This window comes from Ischnura elegans, chromosome 8 (genome assembly GCF_921293095.1).
Source record: "Ischnura elegans chromosome 8, ioIscEleg1.1, whole genome shotgun sequence".
Classification (NCBI taxonomy): domain Eukaryota; kingdom Metazoa; phylum Arthropoda; class Insecta; order Odonata; family Coenagrionidae; genus Ischnura; species Ischnura elegans.
In genome coordinates this window covers 11,721,689-11,745,765 of record NC_060253.1, presented here as the reverse complement: position 1 = coordinate 11,745,765, position 24,077 = coordinate 11,721,689, and the positions used below count along the sequence as shown (strand labels likewise).

At 38.3% G+C, this 24,077-nt stretch overlaps 1 protein-coding gene across 3 annotated transcripts in view; it reads right to left on the bottom strand.

Moving 5' to 3' along the window:
* Positions 1-24,077, bottom strand: part of LOC124163971 (contactin-associated protein-like 2) — a 130,172-nt gene that overhangs the window by 17,485 nt on the left and 88,610 nt on the right. For all 3 annotated transcript variants that reach the window (XM_046541110.1, XM_046541112.1, XM_046541111.1), the window contains exons 19-26: positions 22,968-23,190; positions 13,589-13,836; positions 11,100-11,375; positions 10,861-11,010; positions 7,611-7,790; positions 6,017-6,163; positions 4,944-5,094; positions 1,096-1,267 (exon numbers count right to left, since the gene is read on the bottom strand). In XM_046541110.1, coding sequence (XP_046397066.1) covers positions 1,096-1,267; positions 4,944-5,094; positions 6,017-6,163; positions 7,611-7,790; positions 10,861-11,010; positions 11,100-11,375; positions 13,589-13,836; positions 22,968-23,190 — 1,547 coding nt within the window. The remainder of the gene's footprint in view (positions 1-1,095; positions 1,268-4,943; positions 5,095-6,016; positions 6,164-7,610; positions 7,791-10,860; positions 11,011-11,099; positions 11,376-13,588; positions 13,837-22,967; positions 23,191-24,077) is intronic.

Below are 24,077 nucleotides of genomic sequence, written 5' to 3'. Positions count from 1 at the left end.
AGCCGACTTCCTTTGTACAAATCTTCTAGATATTCCTTCCATTGAGATAGTAAGAAGGCATATCTGGAAGAGAATCTCATGGGAAGTGGGTGAAGTAATCTCTCTTTGAGGAGAATGGTCGGAGTCACAATATTAGACAGAATTTTACTAACAGCATAATACTGTATGATATTATTATATGTACAATTAAATGGAATTAATGGAATGGATTTCGAGAGGAACATTATAATCCCTATTCCTAAGAAGAAAAGAGCGGAGAAGTGCGAAGATTTTAGGACCATAAGCCTTACTACACATGCGTCAAAGATACTGACAAGGATCATCTATAGAAGAATAGAAGGAAAAGCAGAAGGTTCTTGCTCACAGTAGTAGGAATTTGAGATTTCACTGGGCTATCAGTTACGCATGTGCAAACAAACAAGCTCAACAACCATTTTCAAGTGGGCACTAGGGTGCCTCGTTTTTCCACTTTTTTTAGGAGCGAATCGTTATACCCGGCAAAAGTTGCGTACCCGGGTGGGTATTGCAGATATGATTTTTTTTCAAAGTTGGTTTATATCTTCTGTTTGCCATTTTGTCTTGAAATTTCAAAATTTTTAACAAAAAACGTAAAAAATGTCAATAATTTAAATTTTGTTTTAGCTAGCACTCATTTTTTCCAATGGTGTATAACATTGGTCTTTCCTTGACATTTTAGACCAAATACGTGAGCTCTATTCCTTTCGATTATCGAGAAAATGACCTTTTATCATGTTCCCGAAAGCAGTTTTTGTGGGTAGGCAACCCGCAAGACAAACACTCATTCTACTCTATATTTGCGATAAATGACGCGATATAGAGATGTTTTTCTGTCAAAATTGTGTAAATTATGTCTGAAGTTGTCAAGGGTAGTCACTAGGATGAGTGTATGCTCATTTATGGCATCGCCGACTATATTGACCATATTTTCGTCTAAGTAGACACAGTCTCACACCTTCTGCTCACCAGTTCTGGCAGAAAGATAAAGCTGAGCATATTTAAATGCATAAATGGAACTAATAGCTTTAAAGATAGTCCTTATATTGTGCAAAAAATGGTTTAAGTAAAGAAACTCACCAGAAGCACACCATTTTCATTCGTTCTCTGATAGAAAATGGAATGTCGAGCACCATTCAAGAAGTTCCTATCTGTAATGGTGGCTCCAAAGGCAGGACCATCACCTTCACGGTCTTCCTCAAAAATAAGATGTCCTTCACTGGTAAGGGCCACCAGAAGATAGTAACTCCTCCTTTAACGAAGAAATAACACAAGGGGTACATAGAAACTAATGCCAAACTAGGAAAACAATGGTTTGACAAGAATAACAGTTTTGAGAACAAAAAATTTTCTACACTGAAACTTCTACACTGAAATTTTCCCCAGGAATCAAATAGCAGAGGCCAACAGTGAATGTCGTCCGTACAACGAAACCAATATCAGACAACCACGGACAGTTCTACTGAAAAATGGTCACTATGAGGGGTGGTCGTGGAGACGGGGTGGAAGTATCTTGATAGATTAATTAGACACAAAATGGCTAAGGGGCAAGGCGAGTGGCTTCAATGTCTCCCACACTCAAATAATGGAAAATTCAATTTATCCTCCAATGGGTAACTTGCCTGAATTTTTTTTCGCAGGCGGACAGAAAATTATTTTGTGAATTCAACAAAGAAAACCGCATGTAAATCTGAGTTTTCCTTCGCGAGATATTCAATGATAAATATAACAAATTTTAAAGCGCGCCAAAAACTCCATCACCCCCCATGCCACTGCCGACGAAGCCTTGATGACGTCATAGGTGCCTAAACATCACATGAAGCAATTTTTGTGATTGTTTGTAATAGTTACCAGCAGTTGTGAGAGCTTCGTTTGTGAGACGTGTTGATTATTTTCTATTTAAAGATAAATATCCGACGATAGAAGCTCAGAGGCAATACGGCCATCTCTGAAAAGTTTCTGCCCCCTCCAAGGACTTGAACCTGGGCCCATGGGGTGTGAAGCCTTCATTACTGAAATTTTGTTCCCTAATTATGGGGTTAATTTGGATGACTTTCTTCAGGTATCTCATTTCTTCAATCTCCAATCTTGATTTGTCTATAGATGGTAAAATGAATTTCGTGAAAACTGCTATTAATGAGCCAACTTTTTTCTAAAATTGGCTTCTCTGTGAACATTTAGTATCATCATTCTGAAATTTCTCCAGTATAACAGCCCTGCCGCTTGGTGCCAGAAATGCTATCAATTCGATAAAGACGGTCAACCATGGGTAATGCTGTTCAGGAATGCAAAGTGATGTTTCTCTTAAGGTAACACGTCATCTGTGGTGTTGCTTGTGAGTAAATAAGATTATTAGGCTTCATTTTATTTCCTCCAAATGAGCAATTGCATCCTGGAAACAAAGCAGACCCTATTGAAAAGGATATCGTGCCCCTTTACCGAAAAACCTTGCATATGAAACTTCGTCACTCATGAAACCTTTTTTGGTTCTCCACTGAACCACTGAAAGTTTCATAACTGAGGTTCTACTGTAATCCCATCTTCAGTAAGCTTTTAACTAGGTACTGGAAAAGTTTGATCTGTCATCTTGGAAATGGGTAATGGTTTTAATTAATGTTTTTACTGGATGAATATTTTGGTAAAGAAAATAGAAATGCATTGCCACCATTTTGTTATGAATTCATCTAAAACATTGTCATAAAAAATGGCTCCGTTCTTCTCTTTTATAAGTAATAACAGATTTTGCTCTAACATTTTTACATATAAAATGGAAGTACTCAAATGATTAGTACATTACATTTCATTCCCTGAAAATAAATTTCCTTTTAAGTGGTATTCTATGGTCAGAGTGAGGAGTGGTTTTTCAACAGGGGAATCAAATACCATGAACCTACACTATGCACTACAATCGGTTCTGTGAAATACTGATTGTTTAGGGGGGCAGTTACTTAATAGGAGTTGTTGTTAGGAAAGGTTTCACCACATAAGTGTACAGACAAAGCTCCAAAAACACCTCCTCACCATTCATGGCATTCTAGTTTTGTTAAAAATTAGAGATGGGTCGAATAGCAGATTTCTCGAACTCGAATATCGAATTCGAATGTTAAATCATTGCTCGAATATTTGAATACCTCGAATACTAAAAGATGAATGCAGGAATGTTTGACTCGGTTGCCTATGCAGCAGGAAACACAAGATTTTGGGGAGTAATTTTGATTTCCTTTAAAGGATTCGAACAGGAATTTAGCTAATTTGGAATATTTTAATTTTATGGAAACAATTGGGCATATAGTTGATTCAACTAACATCTCTTTCAAATATTCTAAGGGGGCACGCCACCTTAGAAGAATGATTGCATGCCGTCTCGGCATTTACACTGCTACGATGGATTTCTGTCTGATGTATACATTCTTATCTACCAAACGCCATTTCAGCGGCGCACCCATCTGATACTCGGCTTCATCCAACTTCTTATTTTCAACAGGTAGCTCACTTTACCCCCACTCCTACTGTCAAGTGCCAGCAAACAATCCGAGGTGTTTTGGAAAATACACGTGCTTCTCCACCGGATTTTCTTCTTCGATTATTTTCGGTCCATCTTCGGAAGTTCTCACGAGATAAGAAGATGAATTGGAATTGCTATCAGGGAGAAACCAAATATCCTGAGAAAATATCCCTTCGTCTATGACTGTAACAATAAAGATTTATAGCACCACTCATAAATTGTAACTTGATTTATGTTTTCCGAAAAAAATACAGCATCAACTTCCGAGAAGCTCTGCTGCTCATATCGAGTCTCGCCAGAATGCCAAGTCTCCTATTTTGACATTTATTTCCTCGCGTAAAATGCTTAAATAAAGTCAGAAATGCGCGTTTGGTCTTCTTCTTTTTTAAATTACTCGTACATTACTAATATTTCAATCCAACATAGGTGTAATATCAACTGCCGAAAGTAATTGTTAGACACCTTTTGGGCTAATAGGTGATTCATGCAGCAGTTGACCTCCAGAAACTGGAAACTTAGAAGCAGGTAGGCTGAAAAAGGTCAATGGGTGAGAAAAGGGGGGGGGCGTGAAACACATTTCTTTTGTTCTCGTGTAACTTGATATTTTTTTCGAAGCTAAGGTCTTCGTAATATGATCCCTGCGCGAGCTGGGACCATTTTTTTTATTTTGGAGAAGAGGAAAGCCTCAGAGGGTACCTTGTGCTAGTGCTGAATGGAGGGGGATAGCGGATCTTGGGAAATGCGCTAATGTAACTATCCCACCATACTCATGCAGCAGTTGACCTCGAGAAATGGGGAACTTCGAAGCAGTTAGGCAGAAAAAGGTCAGTGGGGGAGAAAGACGGAAGGGTGAAACACGATTCTATTACTCTGCTGTAACTTGATATTTTCTTTGGAAGTTTTTGATTTATGGTCTTCGTAATACGAACCCTGCGCGAGCTTGGGTTTGATTTCAGAGAGGAGGAAAGCATCTGAGGAGGGGCCAAGGGCTGATGGATGGAGGGGGTAGCGTATTTTGGGAATTGTGCTATGCAATTACTATCCCACGGCACTGAGGTTCTCCTGGTGGGGGAATCTGGGATTTTCGGATTTTTTTCACCCGATCAATTTCGGTTCCCCACGTCGAACTCTTTTCACCGCTCTAATCCACGACTTTGATGTAATTCGTCAACTTGCCTAAATCGGCGCAGCGACAACTACAGTTCTCTATATTTTTCCGTGTTAACTACCAACGACGTGTGTGCGACAGTGAATGACGTGAAATTCAAAGTATTCGAGACGGCACCTTTAGCATAACTATTCAAGACCTCGAATATCGAATACTTCCTAGTATTTGAGTATTCGCTGATACTATTCGCACATCTCTATTAAAAATATAAAAACATTAAATTACATAATTGACCAATTTTCACAATTGACTCACTTATTTTCAGTCTGAAGAAGTAACAGAACTGTATTCATATGACGAAGTTCATTGCTTGAAAATGCTAGTTGGACTTTCACATGATTTACTGGGCCTTCGAGCTGAAATTTTCTTTGCAAAACAGACTCTCCACCAAAGTCTGCCCCTTTTTCTGAAAAATCAATAAAAATTGGATTCAATTAAGAGATAAAAGCAATTAATCATCATATCTGTGACTCTTGATTGAGGATATAAAATTAAGCTAAGGGAATTATCAACAAAAATATTTATGTTAAAAGTATGTGCTTAATTCAAGCACAAAGAACTGTTCAGCCATAGATAATTAATATTGAAGTTACTTTGTCTCTTCATCCTTTGGAATAAATTATGAATACTTGTTTCCTTTAAATTTTCTATGATGACTATCCAGGAATACTAAGCTTCTGACCCTTCCAAATATTTGAGTTTCTACTTCAATTTCCAAAACTCTTGGGATGAGCACATAAACATTATATCTAGTAAGCTAAGCTCAGCATGTTTTATCATAAGATCAATTAAATTCACCATTTCTGTAAATGTTGTTCATCCACTATACTAAGGGGAATTCTACTCTCGCACAGCTTAAAGTATCTACCCTATTTGGGGTGCATCACCTAGGGCGTTAGTCATATACAGGATACAGATAAGAGCCATCCAACTCATGGCTGTTGGAAAGCATAAAATGTCTACTGTCATCCCTTTTCTTTAAATAATTGGACATATTGCCAGAGCTATCTGTTTACATTTTTCTTATTCTTGCATGTGGAAAAAGATACATATCTAATTGATTATGTTAGAAATAATGATGTTCATAAATTCTCAACAAGGCGGAATAATCTACTTCATGTTCCTTATGTATGCACAAGGATACCATCACAAATGATGCCAGAAATACTAAACTGCCAAAATATGGTACAGCAAAAATATAAATTCACGAAAATCAAGGAGCTTGGCAATGTGCCACCAATCAATTAGCTGATAGCCTTGAATGGACAGTATCTGAAATTTCCCCTGGTGGAGACACAATAGTAATGCACTGAAGAAATATCACACACCTTCAGAGCAAAACTCTCCATAGTATGACGTATGCTCACAGTTACAAGTGCTCTCTCCTCTCTGAAAGTTCTCGATGCATATTCCCTGGTTTTTGCACGGCTCGGCATCACACTTCATCCTACAACCTGATATCACACCTGAAAAATCTGTGGAGAAAGATAGCTTTGAATACATGAAATTATTCACGGGCAAAAATCCATTTTTAATCATGATGGCATTTAAATCTTGACCATTCATTAGAACAGGAATTTTGAGTGTTTGCGATGTGATGAAGAATATCATTAAAAAATAAATAGATCACCTTGGCCTTAGAAAGATAGATAACCCAAGATGCCACATATTTATACAGGATAGACAAAGGGTAAAATGTGGGTAAACCATCTGCAGTTCTTATCATGGACAGGAAGTAAAACATTACACATGCATAGGAATTCAATTCAATCTGTGCACAATTTTCTTGCAGCATAGAGAGGGTAGCAGACGGTTCAGAAACATGAGGTTCTGTTGGTGATGACTTGAAAAGTGAGCGATGGATCTAAAAATATATGTCTTTAACTTTGGCAAACCTTATTATTTCGCCCAAAAAATGTTGGAGAACAAAATGTTAGTAGTTTCCTTGGTGGTTATGCAATTAAAAACTCATAGAAGTTAGTGACGTTGCATACTCATTAGGATAAATGTAATAAAGTCTCTATTTAGGATGACCATGTCATCTCTAAAATGCAAGAGCTACAAGTAGAGCTTTTGTGGGCAAATGCGTGAACTAGGAGTGGCATATCGCTCAATTACCCCTTAATTGCTGATGAAGCATTTCTCCCTGAAGGTGAATATGCATGCATGCCGTCAGTAAATGTTCAAAATTTTATTAATTTTTTCATTATACATATATTTAAATGACATCAAATTATGAAGTATTTTGATTACAAAACAAAATGCTGTTTTTCCCTCTTTGATTTTCTGAAAAGAAACGTTCATACAAATGTTCCCATTTTTGGTCCAGTGAACTTTGAGATAACAACAGTCTACTGCAGTGATTGAAGATCGATTAATCAGCTACTTTAATGCCAAAGGATTGGGAGGGGATTCCTTTAAGGGTCTTACATTACCCCTCAGAGGGCACAACCTCTTTTGACTATTTACCTCAAACAGTGGAATACTTATGATAACTGCTGCAAGGTCTAATAGAATGAATACAAATGGTCTCTGAAGTAAGATCTGATGCTTTCCCGGGGAATATAGTCCAAGAGGGCTACTTGGGCTTCCAGTCGGGTGGTCTCTCTCTTTCCTGCGGATGTTTTGGAATTTGAGTCGTTGTCCATCCTCAGGGCTGAATGCGAGTGGATGAAGTGGCCAGCTTTTATACTCTTCATCAGGTGGAAGGTCTCACCTGATTGGCTGGGAGGCAGCCAATCAGATTTTCCTTAGGGCCGGTTTCCATGCATCCTCCTCCAGATGAAGAGTCCCAAAGCGTCGGCAGAATGAGGAGAGACAACCTGTCTGGAAGCCCAAATAGCCTTCTTTGACAAATGGTCTCAGAAGATGAGGGAACAAATCTTGATGGACACGCTCTATCTAACGTGATAATTTGCTTGCCTGTTTTTTGAGTATTTGCAATCATAGCAGGTAGGTCCACCAAATTTTCTCCAATCCTTAACCCTCTGATACAGCCAACAAATCCAGGCATTGTTTTGAATCGATCAACATTGTACCCTCCCAAATTGATTTGAAAATATTCTTGTGGCGGAGATGGTGGTCTCGGAGGATACAGCATTTCTGCAAACAGGAAACTTTTTAATTATTTTCTCAAATTAAATAAGAACAGGAAAGGGCAATAAATAAGAGCAAATTTTAAGACTAGCTTAATATGTTTCATTCCTTCAGAATGAGAGTCAGTGCCTCACTTAGTACTTTACTTATCTATAAGGCTTGGTTATACAGTGCGTTGACCCATATGTGTTTAATATCTAAATGCATGAAACATTTTGGTGGTCTGGAATGGAAAATATAAGATTGCTTGAACAAAATTATAACCATTCCTATTTCCTTTATATGCATTCACACAAGTTGGGAAGTCACATGGTGCATTTTTACATTCATTCATGCATTCACACATTTAGACACTAATTCATATGGGTGAATGTAGAGTGTAGCCTTTGAAATATATTGGTAAAAGCATAGTTCACGAAAAGAAATTAAATGACAACCACGAGTGCAGCATGTAATTTACATATTGAGTGTAAGTCCACTGAAGTTAGGCTCATATTAAGAAATTCATTTCAATGTGATCACACTTCACAAGTATGTTAATATTTGGTACAACTTTTAGTGACAGTTTTACATCACTACGTGCAATGCAAATATCTAGAGTACCCCTATCGGACCGAGACCAATAGATGGATCACTATTATGCATATTTACCAATACAGTAAAACTTTGATTTTACGCAGTTGGAGGGACCGAAATATGGGCACTGTGTAAAATCAAAGTGTGTAAAATCAAGAGTTGGTATTGAGGAGGAGTATAGTTTTCAGGATAACACTAGCTCATTATTGCTCGGAAAATGAAGCCTAATAATCTTATTTACTCAAAAGCAACACCACAGATGACGTGTTACCCTAAGAGAAATATCTTTGCATTCCTGAACAGTGTTTCCCATGGTTGAAATGCCAGCATTTCTGGCACTAAGATTACTTCTGTTACCCAGGAGAAATTTCGGAATGGTGATACTAAATGGTCACAGAGAAGCTAATTTTCGAAAATATTCTCATTAAAAGCAGTTTTCAGGATATCCGTTTAACCACCAGCAGACAAACAAAGATTGGAGATTGAAGAAATGAGATACCTGAGGATAGTCATCCAAATTAACCCCATTAACAGGGAGCAAAATTTTGCTAATACATCACAAAGGCTTTACACCCTGTGGGCCTGGGTTCAAGTCCTGGCAGTAGCAAAGACTTATCAGAGATGGCCTTATCCCTACTTGAGTCTAATGTGGAGGGCACTTCCAGTGCACCACTATGTCCATCAGATGGGAAGTTAAGTCCTGGTCCCTTTTGAGCTTATCATTACAACCTGGCTAATGCCAACATAGGGTTCCTATCCCCCCAGCCCTTACTTCACGGCGCTAATGACCCCAGTAGTTGGTTACCTCCAAATAGCATACCATAGATAATACGGAGCACACAGGACCCGGGATATTCGGAAATTCAGATTTTTCCGGTGCTAAGATCACTTTTTTTGAAGTGAGCTATTTAAATGACCGCGCAACTGCCGTCATGCCGCCCGTGATGAATAAAAAATGACTAATAGTCCTGAAAATTTTTCCTTCTCTATAATTAATACGCATTAAAAAAGCATTTCCCCATGAAATTTTAGCATTAGTAGATTGACTCTTCCGGGAATAGCTTCTCTGTCGGCATTCTTCCGCAAATTCAGCGCCGGGACCTTCGACTCACAAGCCGTGTGACTCAGCTTCACGTAATATTTTGCTTCCCCATATCTGATAACAACACTGGACACTTTTTGTATTTCGATTGAATGGTACTAAGCCATTCCTGAGTTTAAAGGGACTGCCTTATCACTCACGTCTTGAATTTGACTTCAATGATTACATGACGATTGACGACGCGAGTTTTTCTCCGAGGGCATTAACTCCCGTTCCGTTAAAACGCTTGCCACCTAGCGGAGTTAAGCTAATAGCTATTCAAGTTCCAACCATGTTAAACTTAAACCGTCTGACAATGAGATACAAGTTGAGTCGGTTCTGATAAGCGTGCAGCGCAAGCAATTTTCCCTCGCCTCCATTTGTCCCGCAGATGTGGGGTTAGCCCGGGAATGAGACAATGCATGCTGCTTTTACCATCGTGTTGAATCACCATCGACTTACGTCAATACTAGAAGTACGACTATCTTTTTTAGATCACCTTGGAAGCCAAAATTTTGGCACGGGAGTATTTTTAACGACTCATTTCGCCGTTATATTTCGCTGGGGCGACGGAAAACATAGCGTTGGCAAAATTCTAGAAAGCCTTGCGTTGGGGATACATATTCCGTAGCTCATAATTCTGGATATAAACAGCGTCGATCAATAAGTCGAATAATAAACGAAAGGTGATAATGTTAATATCTCCAGCGATCATGTCTTAATCAAAAGTAGTTACGCATACACGGCGATTGCCGTGTGTTTTAGGTTTCGATATCCTTCTACGGCGAATTTGAACTAAGAGCGACATTCGCGTTCGTAATGGAGCCTGAAATATTACTGAGAGGGCTCACGGGGAAGCAATAATTAGATTCGCGATGTATTTAGTTTCACGTTCAACAGCGCGATGTCATTTCAACCGTTCCTGTATTCATTTTTGCTACTCATTGAGACGAAATAATAACCTAACTGCATATTGCTCTAGTCGGATTTTCAAAACAAGCCGAAAGACAACTGCGTAAAATCAAGATTAGCGACCTCTTAGGGGCTGGGGTTATGCTGCGCAAAATCGAAAAACTGCGTAAAGTCAAGAAAAGATGTAAAATCGAAGTTTCACCATTGCAATTCCCTATGCTTTCCGGCCGGACTTGAGTGCCGCTGCGTAAAAACGAGACTTGATGTAAAATCGAAGTGCGTAAAATCGAAGTTTTACTGTATGTCCAACAACTTAGTCCTTCAATTATGTATTTGAATTTCTTTTTACCAATCTATAGCCTCAATGCTTTGGAAAGATATTTTTTACAGGACTTTGAGAGGCCGACAAGTGTAACTGGCAAAATGCTAAGTGGGGCGCAAGCATTAAATTTTAGAATCAGAGGTTTATTATGAAAATTTTTTGATGGATGGCCTAGTTTTTATTACCTTTGTCAGGATTTATCCATGGCTTACTACTGTATTCAGTTAATAGCTCAACTGGCTTTGCAACTGAACCATTTCTGTCATTGACATGAAGAACTGTTTCTGTGGGCTTTCGCTCAATTGCTATCTGAACCGACTTCCCTGTATTCACAACTGAAAAATAAACCCTAATTCATAATTTACTTTCATTCAATTAGAATATAGTTCCCATGTTTAAGCAATACAAATCTGAACAAAAATACCTGGATTTTCAACGGAAATGCTCTGAATTTCATTTCCATAGTTGAATGTAAAAACAATGTAAATCCCATCATCAATGTGAAGCTGAATAAAATTATTCATATGGTCATTTGCATATAAAATCAGGGAATCCAAATTGTAAGTTCTGAGATTCAGTAAGATATTCTCAGAGAACATACTCTTGAGAATTGATTTATCTTCTGTTGATATATCGCTCAGGTAATTTTTTCTCAGGAATGCACTGGGTTTCAAAAATGTCAATCCTTTTGTATTAATATCTGAAAATGGAAATAAAAATTATTATTAAATTGAATGCTCATATCCACCATGAAACAGATATTTTGATTAATTTCCTTAGTGCGCATATGAAGTAAAATTCATTAGATTATCTCAAAAATAATATTCTGCAGGATAAAAGGACTTTTCAGAAAAGAACGCCATTGAGCGCAAATTTACATGAAATACCAAAAGTTAATGCATAAATTCAAGCATTGCATATGCACAATCCTCAGGGTAGAGTTTAATAACATAACAAACCATATACAGTGGAAGCTCAGTTTAAATTGTGTCATAATCCCAGGCAAATCGCTCATCATCTCAGGCACTTGTTATAAACAAGGCTGAAGGCTGAAACCCTTCAATAAGATATTCACATTTAATTTTCCCTTTTATTTCATGTCAGTGCTACTTCACAGGGGAATTATTATCTGCTTTTGCATTAAATTTCATATTGCAGTATAATTTGGCCATTGAAATATTGCAAAACAATTATTGGTGATTGTTTCCAAAAATCAAACATCTATGGCAGTATGTCGCACAATGTGAAGCTAAGTGATCACTGATCTGGGATTGGTATGATGCATCAAACCACTGAATCGTTGGCAGAAACCATTTTCCAGGCACCACACCAAACAGTTGCATTGCATGAAGATGGGTGAGAGGCAGTTGTAATGGGGCGAGTGGGTTCCGTGAGTACGTGGTGCAACCACCGTGACTCTCAGAAACAATAAAGATAAAACTCTCATGAAGGCAATTAATGCACAATCATGCCACTGCGCATCATATAGCCATAGATGAATGGTTATTGGAAACAAGGGTTGGAAGACATAGACATTTTCATAGGCAAGGTTACCCAGGCTCATTGTTATCAATCAGCACTATTCCACTTTTCTTTTGCTATTCAACATTGAGGGAAACCTAGACAATCCGGTACAGAGACACCTTCTAAAATCAGTACATTCAGTAATCAGTATGTTAATTATCAGATTATTTTTTAATTTTTAACATAAAAAAGTCATGAAAGTTCCAAAAAATTATTTCAACAAGATAGAGCTACGGCAAAATAACAAAAATATGTTGGGATTACGCTCTTAACACTCATGCCTCTGGAAATAAAATGAATTTGCACTTTTCCACAAATACTAAGGCTGAGTTTTTTAAATAAATACTGAGTGGAATACAACAAAGTGCACTATTTAATCTATCAGTACATTACTTTCCCACTCATGTTTTATTTTAATTTTGGTTCATAAATCTGAAGACTTAATTTTCTGGATAGGATACTACTTTCATGAATGACAAGAGCTGAATTTACACAGGAGTGGAACAGGCAGAAGACGAAAAAAATAACTCAATGGATGGCAAAGATAGGTGGTGCAGGGAAGGTGTGGGTTGATGACAAACTACTTGTAGTCAAGTAACAATAGTGCTAGAAAACACTTCAGTTTGCACCAAGACGTCTCCCAAGCACTGCTGCAAGCCTGGCAAGCTGCTAAATGATTGAAATGAAATCTAGAAGTGTATCTCCAAAAGCTAGTTAAAGTGAGAGTAAATACAGATCTCCAAAACTGGGTTTTTGGTTTGCCAAGCAACCATCATTGTGGAGGAGAAAGTATCTCACTTGTTCAAGGATAGGGGAAGGACACATTCTCCTCCCATCAGGTGATTGCCTTGCCAAAAAAAAAAAAAACACTTTCACAGATATGAATGCCTGTTTTAATTGACTTTACGAGATACACATCGTAAGTTATTTTGATAGGGTCACTGATTATATTGATTCCATAACAACTTGAGTCATGATAGTTATGTTGTGATAAATGTCGTCATAAATTCCTTGACGCATATGTTGTGAACTCAAAGGGTTGTGTTCCTGAGTTTGGATGGAGAAGGCTCGGCAGGCCCAGGGTTTGTTGATGATGGCTGGTTGTCTGGGGGTTGTTGATTTGGTTGAGGGGATTGTTGTGCTGGACGCCATTGCTGAGAGTGGTGGAGAGGGAGCTGTGTAATTGATTATGAGATTGTGGAGCGGTGTAAGTGGAGTTTGAGATATAAAACTGATTTTAAAACCTTTGCAAGAGTGCATCTCTGGACTGACGAATTGGCAAGGACCCCAAGTTGTGCCCGCTTCGTGAAACTCATTCGTTCCACATCGCGTGCGCACGACACATAGTTTGAAGAACCACAGAGATTCAATTTGACCTCAGATACTTACTTGTCTCACAAAATGTACCAATGTGAGCCCATCTGTTTAAGCATTCACATTTGAAGGTGCTCCATAATTCTTTGCAGTGAGCACCATTTTTACATGGATTAGGATCACAGGATGGCTTGCAGTCTTTAATTATCTCTGATAGATGGACACTCATGTACGAGTAAATGTCAAGGATTTCACCATTAACCACCAAACCTCGGAAGCATCCTATGAGTCCTTGAGCCACTGATGTCTTTTTCTGAAGTTCCCTGAGTAAATTTCAATCCATCATTATATATACCACTAATAATCACATATAGTCTTGAAATTGTAATGCATTTCTTGGAAAAAAGTGAGGCGAGGAGGGTGATGCACCACATCCTCACACTGATCAAGTGCCATTCTCCCTAATGGATGCATGCACTGGTGTAAAAATTACTACTCTAATGTATAACATTACTCGGATATACAGTAATCATACTTTCAAGGATAAGTTAATTGTATATCTAATGATTCTCCTCAGTGAGTGTGTGCTATTCTAGATGAAGCCAGATACTCTCATTGATATCTGTAAATGAGTCAGTTATAAGGATAGGCTAAAAGTCATAATTCCTATACCAATGGAACATTGCGTATTTAGCAATGAAAAATCTCAGGTTTTCTAGCATATTAATTTCAATTGAGGTGAGAGATTTCTGGCTTCCAAAGAGTAGTGCTGTTCAAAATTAGTGAGGAAGTAAGTGGGTAGCACACTTTATAAAGGGTGCACAGATATCAAGGAAATAAAAAAATACATATATATGCACAATTATCCATTCATTTTTATCAGTATTGACTTGCATTTGATGAAAAAATGAGTAAAATGAATGATTAAAAATTTTTTTTGCTCTAGCTTGAACGATGAATGCTATTTTTGGAAAAAGTCATAAAACAAGTGGGATGGATCAAGAAGACAATGAAGGTTAAAGCCTTCAAAATGAAATTAAAAAATGACCTCTGATAGAAAATGCACAGAATCATCCGCCAAAATTGTTTATAATAATAAAACCATTGTTTGACTGTAGGAAACAGGCATCCTAATAAAAAATTCAAGACTGACTCATGACAAAAAAATTAAAATTTATGGATAAAAATGGTTTATTTATTAATTGCTACATAGCTCTCTACATTATGAGGCTTTCTCTTTCATCAAAATTATAATTCTAAGCAAAGGACGCTTCTCCAGTATTCTTATCCAGTTGTCAAAGCAAATGTTGCACTTTTTGCAATTATATTTGTTGCACTAATTTGTTTTTTTCAAATGTTGCACTATTTGCAATTATTTTAGGCACTTCGACCAGGCATGAGAACTTCAGCACTCAATGAAGTTTCTTCCAAAACTTTGAATATAACTGAACTTATTCTGAGTGAATGCAGTGCTTATTAGTCTACAATGGTTTTGATTTAAAAATTGTTTCCCACAACAATTTATATAACTGCAATTGATGTGTAGTATCACAATACAGATAATGGTGTCATTATCAGACAAAAGATACAGTTAACTCTCGATTATACGAAGAAGGATATAAAAAAAATTATTGATAATACGAAGTGAAATTGTGGTCCCGGCAAAAAGCCAATGGTAAATACAAGGCATTTTTCAATAATACAAAGTTTTGATAGTATGAAATGTTTTAAAATTACGAACCTCAGGCTCAGTCCCCGGGAGCAAATGCCATTTGTTTGTACGAACTACGGCAAAAATAGGGAAGTGCACTAGTGTTTCAAATGCACCAAACACATTTTTAAAATTAGAGTTCAGAATAACATAATGTCGTAAAACCACAGTTTAAATCCTAATAGTGAATACTTGATTCGAGATGACCGTCTGAAATATGGAAAAATTTAAAGGCCGCGAAAACGGGTGTCCATGTTGAATATTGGCCGTGACGTCACAAGGCAGTAGCAGAAGGCAGCTTCTACACCGTTTAGTTCTACCACTATTATTGCATAGAAAAATTACAGAATTTGAGGGTATCCGTTTTTTGCTGTCATAAAATATCTTCAAATTATGTATGTGGCTGCTTCTCTTTTGAGTAAACGACTTCATCATTGCGTAATATATTAATATTCATTTACGTGTCAACTTCAAGTTTGGAAAGAGTAGTACGAATAGCACATTGAATCTTTAATAAATGCATGATGGCATTTATTTTTCGCTGGGTATATTTTGGCACAATGCCGTTTATCATGCCAAAACTTTTTTTGTAAGAACCGAGTCAAACTAATAAACCTATTTCACATAGGCGGATCCAGGGGGGGGGGGGGCACGGGGGCACGTGCCCCCCCCAGACCCTCAAAAATATGCAAGATTTTTAATACGGTCCCACTATCATTGCGTTCGTTTTGTATTACGAGGTATCCTTGTGCCCCACCCAGAACAAAATCCTGGATACGGCCTTGCTTGTGCCCCTCCCAGAAAAAAATCCTGGATCCGCCCCTGCTATTTCAGACGTTTGCTGCAAGACTTATTCGTTGCTTATGTATTCACGCCGGCCGGAACGTTCGCCCTTCGCAACTAGAATCATGGGATGTTAGCCTTATTTCCGAGCTGGCTGGTTGTTGCAATGGTTCGCTGTCCAGGATGGGTTCAAGAAAAGATAATCTTGGTTGGGAGAAGGAAAATTCCAACGATTTATAAATGGTATACCAAACTTTGATGTATTTATGGTTACTGAATTTTTGAATGAGGACAGGTTCAACGCTCCAATGCTCGTTCAATGCGAGACGTTAAGGCTAACAAGGGGAGACCGCGTACCTTGCTGCATCTTTTTCAATTAGGGCGTTAGTTAGGCTGTAATTAATTAATTTTCATGCGTTACTTTTTACAAGTTATATATAAAAATCCAAAATATCCATTATATATCAATGCATCGGTTGGGGTAGTGGTTCAAGTCTACGTCATGGCATTATTTTTTGTTGCCTTCATTGTGATCATACGGCGTCTATTTTATCATTAATTATAATTGCAGCAATCATTGACATGAGAAAATTTTTTTATCGTCATTATGGCGTTTAGGTATTTTAGCAGTGTCATTACAAACGCCGAGATACGATGACTACAAGGGTTGGTGTGCGCTAAAATGTTAATTTTTTCTTTGCTTATACTGACCAACTTCCACATTAAAAATGAAAACCACTCTTGCAAGAGCACATACCATTAAAGGCTCGCGGCAAGCAACAGTATGCGTACAGGCATAATTAATAAGAACACAAAGCGAATATAAAATGCCATATATCTCGAACACTTGTAATTCACATTACTCCAAAGGGAGTTTACTGACTCAGTACATACCTCAGTACCTTGTACTCAGTACCTACCAGTTTACCTCAGTAGCAGTGCTAAAAGAACCATTCTGAAATATAATTTCAACTAACAAATATGATGAAATAAAAGTTGATAACCCTGGACCGGGCGCGCTGGCGTATAAAATACGTCAATCTTTGAAAACCAAGGATTTCAGCATTGTACGTACATTCTGGGCTATAATGGTCTCGTGTATTCTTACAATGTACTTTGACTGCCTATATTGCGAGTTTTCAAAGTTCGAGGTATTGTAGCTAATTTTTTAGATCAGCAACATGAACCCGTCACCAGTGGAGTACAAATTACGCCGCGCGACCTGCCGTGTACATTTATATCTGTATCACCTATAAATGTACTAATTTCAACAAATAAAGATTAACTTTAACAAAAATCGTTTGTTATCATATATGCACATATCATGGGCAAAGTACGCATTTTGCCCGGTCGTGTAAAAAAACAGTCGCGCCATAATTCTTTAACCAAACTACTTTCAGTTTATAAATTACGTAGGTCTACGTGGAAGATGCTATATTTTGACTCAACACACTTTCTGATGTGACTGAGGTACCTATTAAGTAAATTATTATAATATAAATATCAATTTGATCTTACAATACCTTCAAACGATCTTCAAAACAGAATATCATCGATAGGTAAGAGTCAGGAGCAGCCTTGAACCATTTATTCCGTATAGCTTGTGCTTAAGGCACGGGAATGAATATCTTCTCCAGGCTTATGTTTCGACGTCGAGATGAAATTTGGAACAAAAAATCATTTATAATTCTATTTTGAATTAATGTTTTCGGTACTAGACGACATTTTTAGGAAGCAAACTCCACCGATTCCCGGAAACTCTCGCCGCGCTAAAGAAGTCGACGGAATACAGCGATACTCCACTGGTGACTACTGCCTTGTGACGTCACATCTCAATCAAGATGGAGGCACTGTGTTTCAGCGCAACATGAAATTTTCCGACTTTCAAAACGTTTTAAAGTGCATACCCCAGATGCAGAAAATAAAAGTGACTATACTAAAGTTTCTTTTTTAGGCTAAACTTTCAAATTCAGCAATAAAAAAAAATTAGTGCACTTCCCTATTTGTCAACGAAACTAGTTATTTCGGCGAAAGCAACAAAATAATTAGTGCTTCTTACTGTGGTGCATCAAAGAGTGAAATCTTAAAAGTAGAGATGTGCAAATAGTATTCGCAAATACTCGAATACCTCAAATACTGGAAAGTATTCATATTCAAGATATCGAATAATTATGCTAAAGGTATGCTCTTCGAATACTTTGAATTTCGTGCCATACACTGTCGCACGCACGTTGTTGGTAGTTGACTCGGAAAAATGTAAAGAACTTTAGTCGTTTAGTGCATGCAGTGCCGTTATGGGCAAGTTTACGAACTAAGTCAAAGTCGCGGATTAGAGCAGTGAAAACAGTTCGACGTAAGGAACCGAAAATGATCAGGTGAAAAAAATCGGAAAATCCCCGATTCCCCCCCACCAGGGGAACCTCAATGCCGTGGGATAGTAACTACATAGCACAATTCCCAAAATCCCCTACCCCCTCCATTCATCAGCCCTCGGCTCTTCCTCTGATGCTTTCCTCTTCTCCGAAATCAAACAAAAGGCCCCAGCTCGCGCAGGGTTCGTATTATGAAGACCATAAATCAAAAGCTTCCAAAGAAAATATCAGGTTACCGGAGAATAACAGAATCGTGTTTCACCCTTCCCTCTTTCTCCCCCACAGACCTTTTTCTGTCTACCTGCTTCGAAGTTCCCCATTTCTGGAGGTCAACCGCTGCATGAGTCATCTATTAGCCCAAAAGGTGTCTAACAATGATTTTCGGCAATTGATATTACACCTTTATTGGATTGAAATATTGGTAATGTGCGCGTAATTTAAAAAAAGAATAAGACCTAACGCGTATTTCTGACTTTATTGAAGCATTTTACGCAAGGAAATAAATGTCAAAATACGACGGAGACTTAGCATTCTCGTGAAACTTGATATCCTTGCAGCTGAGCTTCTCAGAAGTTGATGCGGTATTTTTTTCCGAAAACATGTATCAAGTTACAATTTATGAGTTATGCTATAAATCTCTATTGTCACAGTCACAGACGAAGGGATATTTTCTCAGGATATTTGGTTTCTCCCTGATAGCAATTCGAATTCATCTGCTATCTCGTGAGAACTTCCAAAAATGGCCTGAAAATAATTGAAGAAAATCCGGAGGAGAAACGCGTGTATTTTGCAAAACGCCTCAGATTGTCCCCTAGCACTTGACAGAAGGAGAGGGGGTAAAGCAAGCTACCTGTTGAAAATAAGAAATTGGATGAAGCCCAGTATCAGATGGGTGCGCCGCTGTAATGGCGTTTGGTAGATAAGAATGTATACATCAGACAGAAATCCATCGTAGCATTGTAAATGCTGAGACAACATGCCATCATTTTTTTGCAAGGTGGTGTGTCCCCTTAGAATATTTGAAAGAGATGTTAGTTGAATCAACTATATCCCCAATTGTTTCCATAAAATTAAAATATTCCATTAATCAGCTAAATTCCTGTTTGAATCCTTTTAAGGAAATCACAATTACTCGCCAAAATCTTGTGTTTCCTGCTGCATAGGCAACCAAGTCAAACATTCCCGCATTCATCGCTGAGTATTCGAGGTATTCAAATATTCCAGCAATGATTTAATATTCGATATTCGAGTTCGAGAAATCTGCTATTCGACCCATCTCTACTTAAAAGATAGTGCAACTTTGGAGGGAAAGGGCTCGCCTAAAAACTTACAGTAGGAATCGTGGAGAAGTAGCAGTTCAGTAAAAATGTTGTGACTGACACAATTTCCCTATTTACGTGCATAGGCGTAAAAATTGTGCTAACAGTACTTTGTAGTTTAGCATGTGAGGAAGGTCGCATGGGATATTTCTTACACTCCCAATTAAACCCTACATAATTGAATCATACCAATAAAATGCTACAAGTCCATAAAATTGCTCAAATTTCAACGTTCTTGTCGGTAAATACATGAACTTGTGACACCACTTTTCAAATCCGAAACAGTTTGGAAACATGAGGAAGGAAGAGAATTAAGTCACTCAATGATAGACGAAATATTTTTCATTTTTAAGTTTCATTTTAGAGAAAATGTTACATTTCGGAGGGGGGAAAGGTCAGGGAAAATACTGCAGTTGTCAAAGACTAGGAGGGGAGATGTGGTAAGGATATCACAGATGATATAGTACTTTACACACGAGCCCATATTGAGGGTGAAGTGGCTCCTCTAATGCCAATTTGAATGGGGTTTAGACGATCCTGTGCATTAACTGCTCGGGTAAATACCTTGCTATCAATCCACGAGGGAGTCTGGCTGTCTTTCATCCTGGAAGCACTGAATCATAAGGAATGGGCTTGAACTAAATTCATGACAGAATGTGTGAAGGGCTTCAGGCAGTGCCTAGCGAGTGTCAGCAAACAGTGGAGTAGAAGCAGCGGCTGGGACTAGACATGCATACAGCAGAGAAGACGAAGATGAAAGTGAGGAGGAATATCTTAAATATTGGGCTCTACAGGAGGGCTACCACCAATTTATTTTGCAGGCCCCCATTTCCGAGAGATCTTTCTTTCCTAAACCTTTGTTTACTCTCTCCTACGGCCTTTTGCTGACACCCAACTCACTCATCCCAAACCCCCCTCCACTAGCATTTCTCCCCTTCCCTAGCATCACCCGGTGATAACCCTGAGTTCATCTTAAAAAAAACACTGCCCCTAAGCGTAGTCTCAGGCAAGGCTGAAGGCCCTTTCCCCACCCCTCCTTCTCCCACCCGCTGCACCTCTCTTTATCCTGCCCCCACTTCCTCAGCCAGGCAGAACCCATCCCACGCTTACTTACCCCACCCACTTCTAATAGGTATTCTCTGTGGAGAAATGCATGGTTCATCTCTACCGGCAATGGGGGTAAGTTTCTAACTGGAGAGAGGCTGGAAAAGTATTTTCCATTATTGGGGAAATGAAGAGGAAAAGCATTCATTTTATTGACTACGACACGTGTTTTGTCATTTTGTGACATATTTTTAGTCTGTCCTAGCTCCCGCGAGACTTAGAGGCGGATTAGCCTGCCCTCCCACTCCGTTCACGCAAAGGCAAACGGCTGGGCTACCTGCCTCGCCAATTCCGTAATCAACCCTAATCATTTTAGCCAAGTAAGGAAGCACGAGTCGCGTATTGGGGAAAACTAAACGAAACACCAAATTTATAAAATCCACTATTTTATGTTCATGGGATTAAAACATTAGCGAATCTGCTATAATAGTGAATATTTGAAAAGATTGAGCCTAAGCCTGAGGTCAGTCTGAAAATATGAGCTTATTTTATGAGAATTCACGCAAGTGAACCAATACTTCATCTAAATATGCTGAGTATTGGTAAAATGTGTATTGTACGAAAAAAATGAATGTGGATAATAACGTTTCTCTTTTTATTTCCCCGATAATGGAAGATGCTTCTCTAGCTTTTCTCCAGCTCCTGTCGGCTTAAAAGAAGAAAGAATTATTATATAAACATGACACCTTGCACCCGGCATCAATGGCCTTGATGACGAATAAAAATTTTTCCATTTTAATGTTTGTGAAGATGATGGAGCACGGCAGCCGGACGGAGGGCCCGAAAATCAAGAATTTACTTCAAATATTCGTCAGTAGAAAATCATATCTTAGGTAATTTATGATCCTAACTAAATCATAATGAAAATAACTAATTAAAAAGATTGTAAATTCACCTGACAATACGGAAAGAACTACAAATATTAACCTATGGAGGTTATTTTGGAAACGGGCTATGACCCTTGTTTTTCAAATTTTTTTCATGTCACTGAGCAATAGAGGACATCACAAATGGCGGTTAGGCTGACCACCATTAAAATTTCGTTGGCCATGGAAACAAATATCCATTTAATGCATAGATAATAGTTGCTATTCCCTACTGACCACAAAATTCTCAGATTAAATTCTTGTACAAACATTTTCAAGATGTTATTTGATTACGTTTTCTAAAATGGACAGGAATTTCTTTAGCGCTAAGATCGTTGATATTTAACAATAAAGCATGGGAGTATTTTTTAAATTCTATCTTAAATAACCGCTGGAAACATTAAACAATGCCACTAAAGACAGAGAAAGAGCAGTGGGAACAAGAGCAAACATTTTTGCACAACTTTTCAAAAATGTCTGAAATTACAAAACTCAATATTACCAAGTGCCTATTTTCCGGTCCTGCTGACTTCGCATAATGGAGAGTTTACTGCAATCATATTATAGTATTTTCAAGACGATTTATGATATTGAATTGGGCCCATATCACATTGATGCCAGGGAATGATTATTTTCATGCTGTGGTATTGGCTTCTATGTACAGTTCCAATATTGCTGAAATTTCAAACTGTTAGTTTTTGCAATGGGGTAAAATTTAATACACACAGTTTCTTGCAATCTTCTCTTCAAATATTAGATGAAATCTAAGGACAGGAATCATGAGGGGGTTATGGTACTTGGGAGCAGGGGCGCAGCTAGGAATTAAGGCTAGGGGGGTTTTTAGACGCAACCATAATACTTATGAGTGTGGGGGTATTGCATACCCACCAGGGTAGGCAGGAGTTGTGGGAGCCCTCCTCCAGAAAACATTTAAGAATAATGGTTCAAAATGGCAAGTTTTACGGCTTCCTAAGGGATATTTGATTAATTCAAACACTATTCTATAAGCAATACTAATCCATTAAGTAAAATGGATTAAACTTAAAAATTTCTCTGAGCTCTGGGGGGGATTTTATCCCCCAAAACACCCCCTCGCTGCGCCACTGCCTGGGAGGACCCGAATTATATGAGCCAGTGGTGGGTAAGGTTGTCGTTATAATTATTTAAGTTGTTAAAAACCACGGCAAATTGGTAGCTCTAATTTTATATTAGTAATCACTTGCATTTCAGTAACCATTGTCACTTTCAACAAGAGCTCCAAATCCGAAAAATGAAATACTTAGAGAAATGCATGCTTACTCAGGAGCTCCTCCAACAAACATACTCCCTTCGAACGGACCAAACTCTTCCTCTGGGAGAAGATCAACCATTTGGTAATCTGTGTTGATCATGAAGCGCACATGGTGCTCATTGTAGTCAATCCATATCTTCTGCCACTCGCCATTGTTCAGTTTCCTGTGTGATATTATTTCCAGTTCCCTTGACTTGCCATTCAGGGTGAAATTAAATGTTAGCCTAAAATCTAAAACAAAAAAAGCTCTCTCAGTCTATCACAACCTTCCTTGCTGATTAATGTACAAAGTAGACAGGCATTCAATTTTCATGAATACATATGAAATGAATTTTCATCATAGGGAATACATTTCTAAGCAACCATCATATTAAGTCACGAACCTTTCCTTAAAAAAAGGCCCTTAATTGAGTTTCTTAAAGCACACTAAGACTAACTGAAAGCATTTTTGTTTTGATATACATTGGAGCCAACTTATGATGAACCTGCTCATAACAAAGCCCCACTCTTAGCACAGGCATACTGAAGGGAGTTCCACGTATAATGTAGTCAGTCTTCTAGCAAGATAAATTTTATATTTTCAACCTCTTCAAAGATGTTATGAAACATTATTATTATAGTATTCTACCGATTAAGGTAGGTTTCCATGGAGAATTAAAGAAGTAATCTGGGAGCCTCCCTTTCTTTCAAGCACTTCCCTCTTCAATTCACTGTAAGGCCTACTCCCTTTCATTCTATCTAAACGTCCTATTCTTTTCCTTCCTCTCCCTCTTTTCCCTAACATTCTTCCCTCTAACACTGTTTTCAACATCCCCTCCCCAGGTTTCCAAAGGTCAGTTTCGGGGGAGGGAGGGAGGGTCGGCCCCCAAAGTTTAGGTTTTAGATTTAGTTATGTTCAAGAACAGCCATAGTTTTTGGGGGGTGAACCCCCCACCCCCCAAAATTTTATGAGGGTTACGACCATTTCGGGGGGAGGTCTCCTCCAGGTACAGCCGTGCTTGAAAACAACAAAATCTGTAACGAAGAATTAAGGGGGCCCAACACCACTCAGAATTTTTCTGGGTGGCCAGGCCCCATCTACTCTGATATCGCAGACATGCTAAACATAACCTGATTTT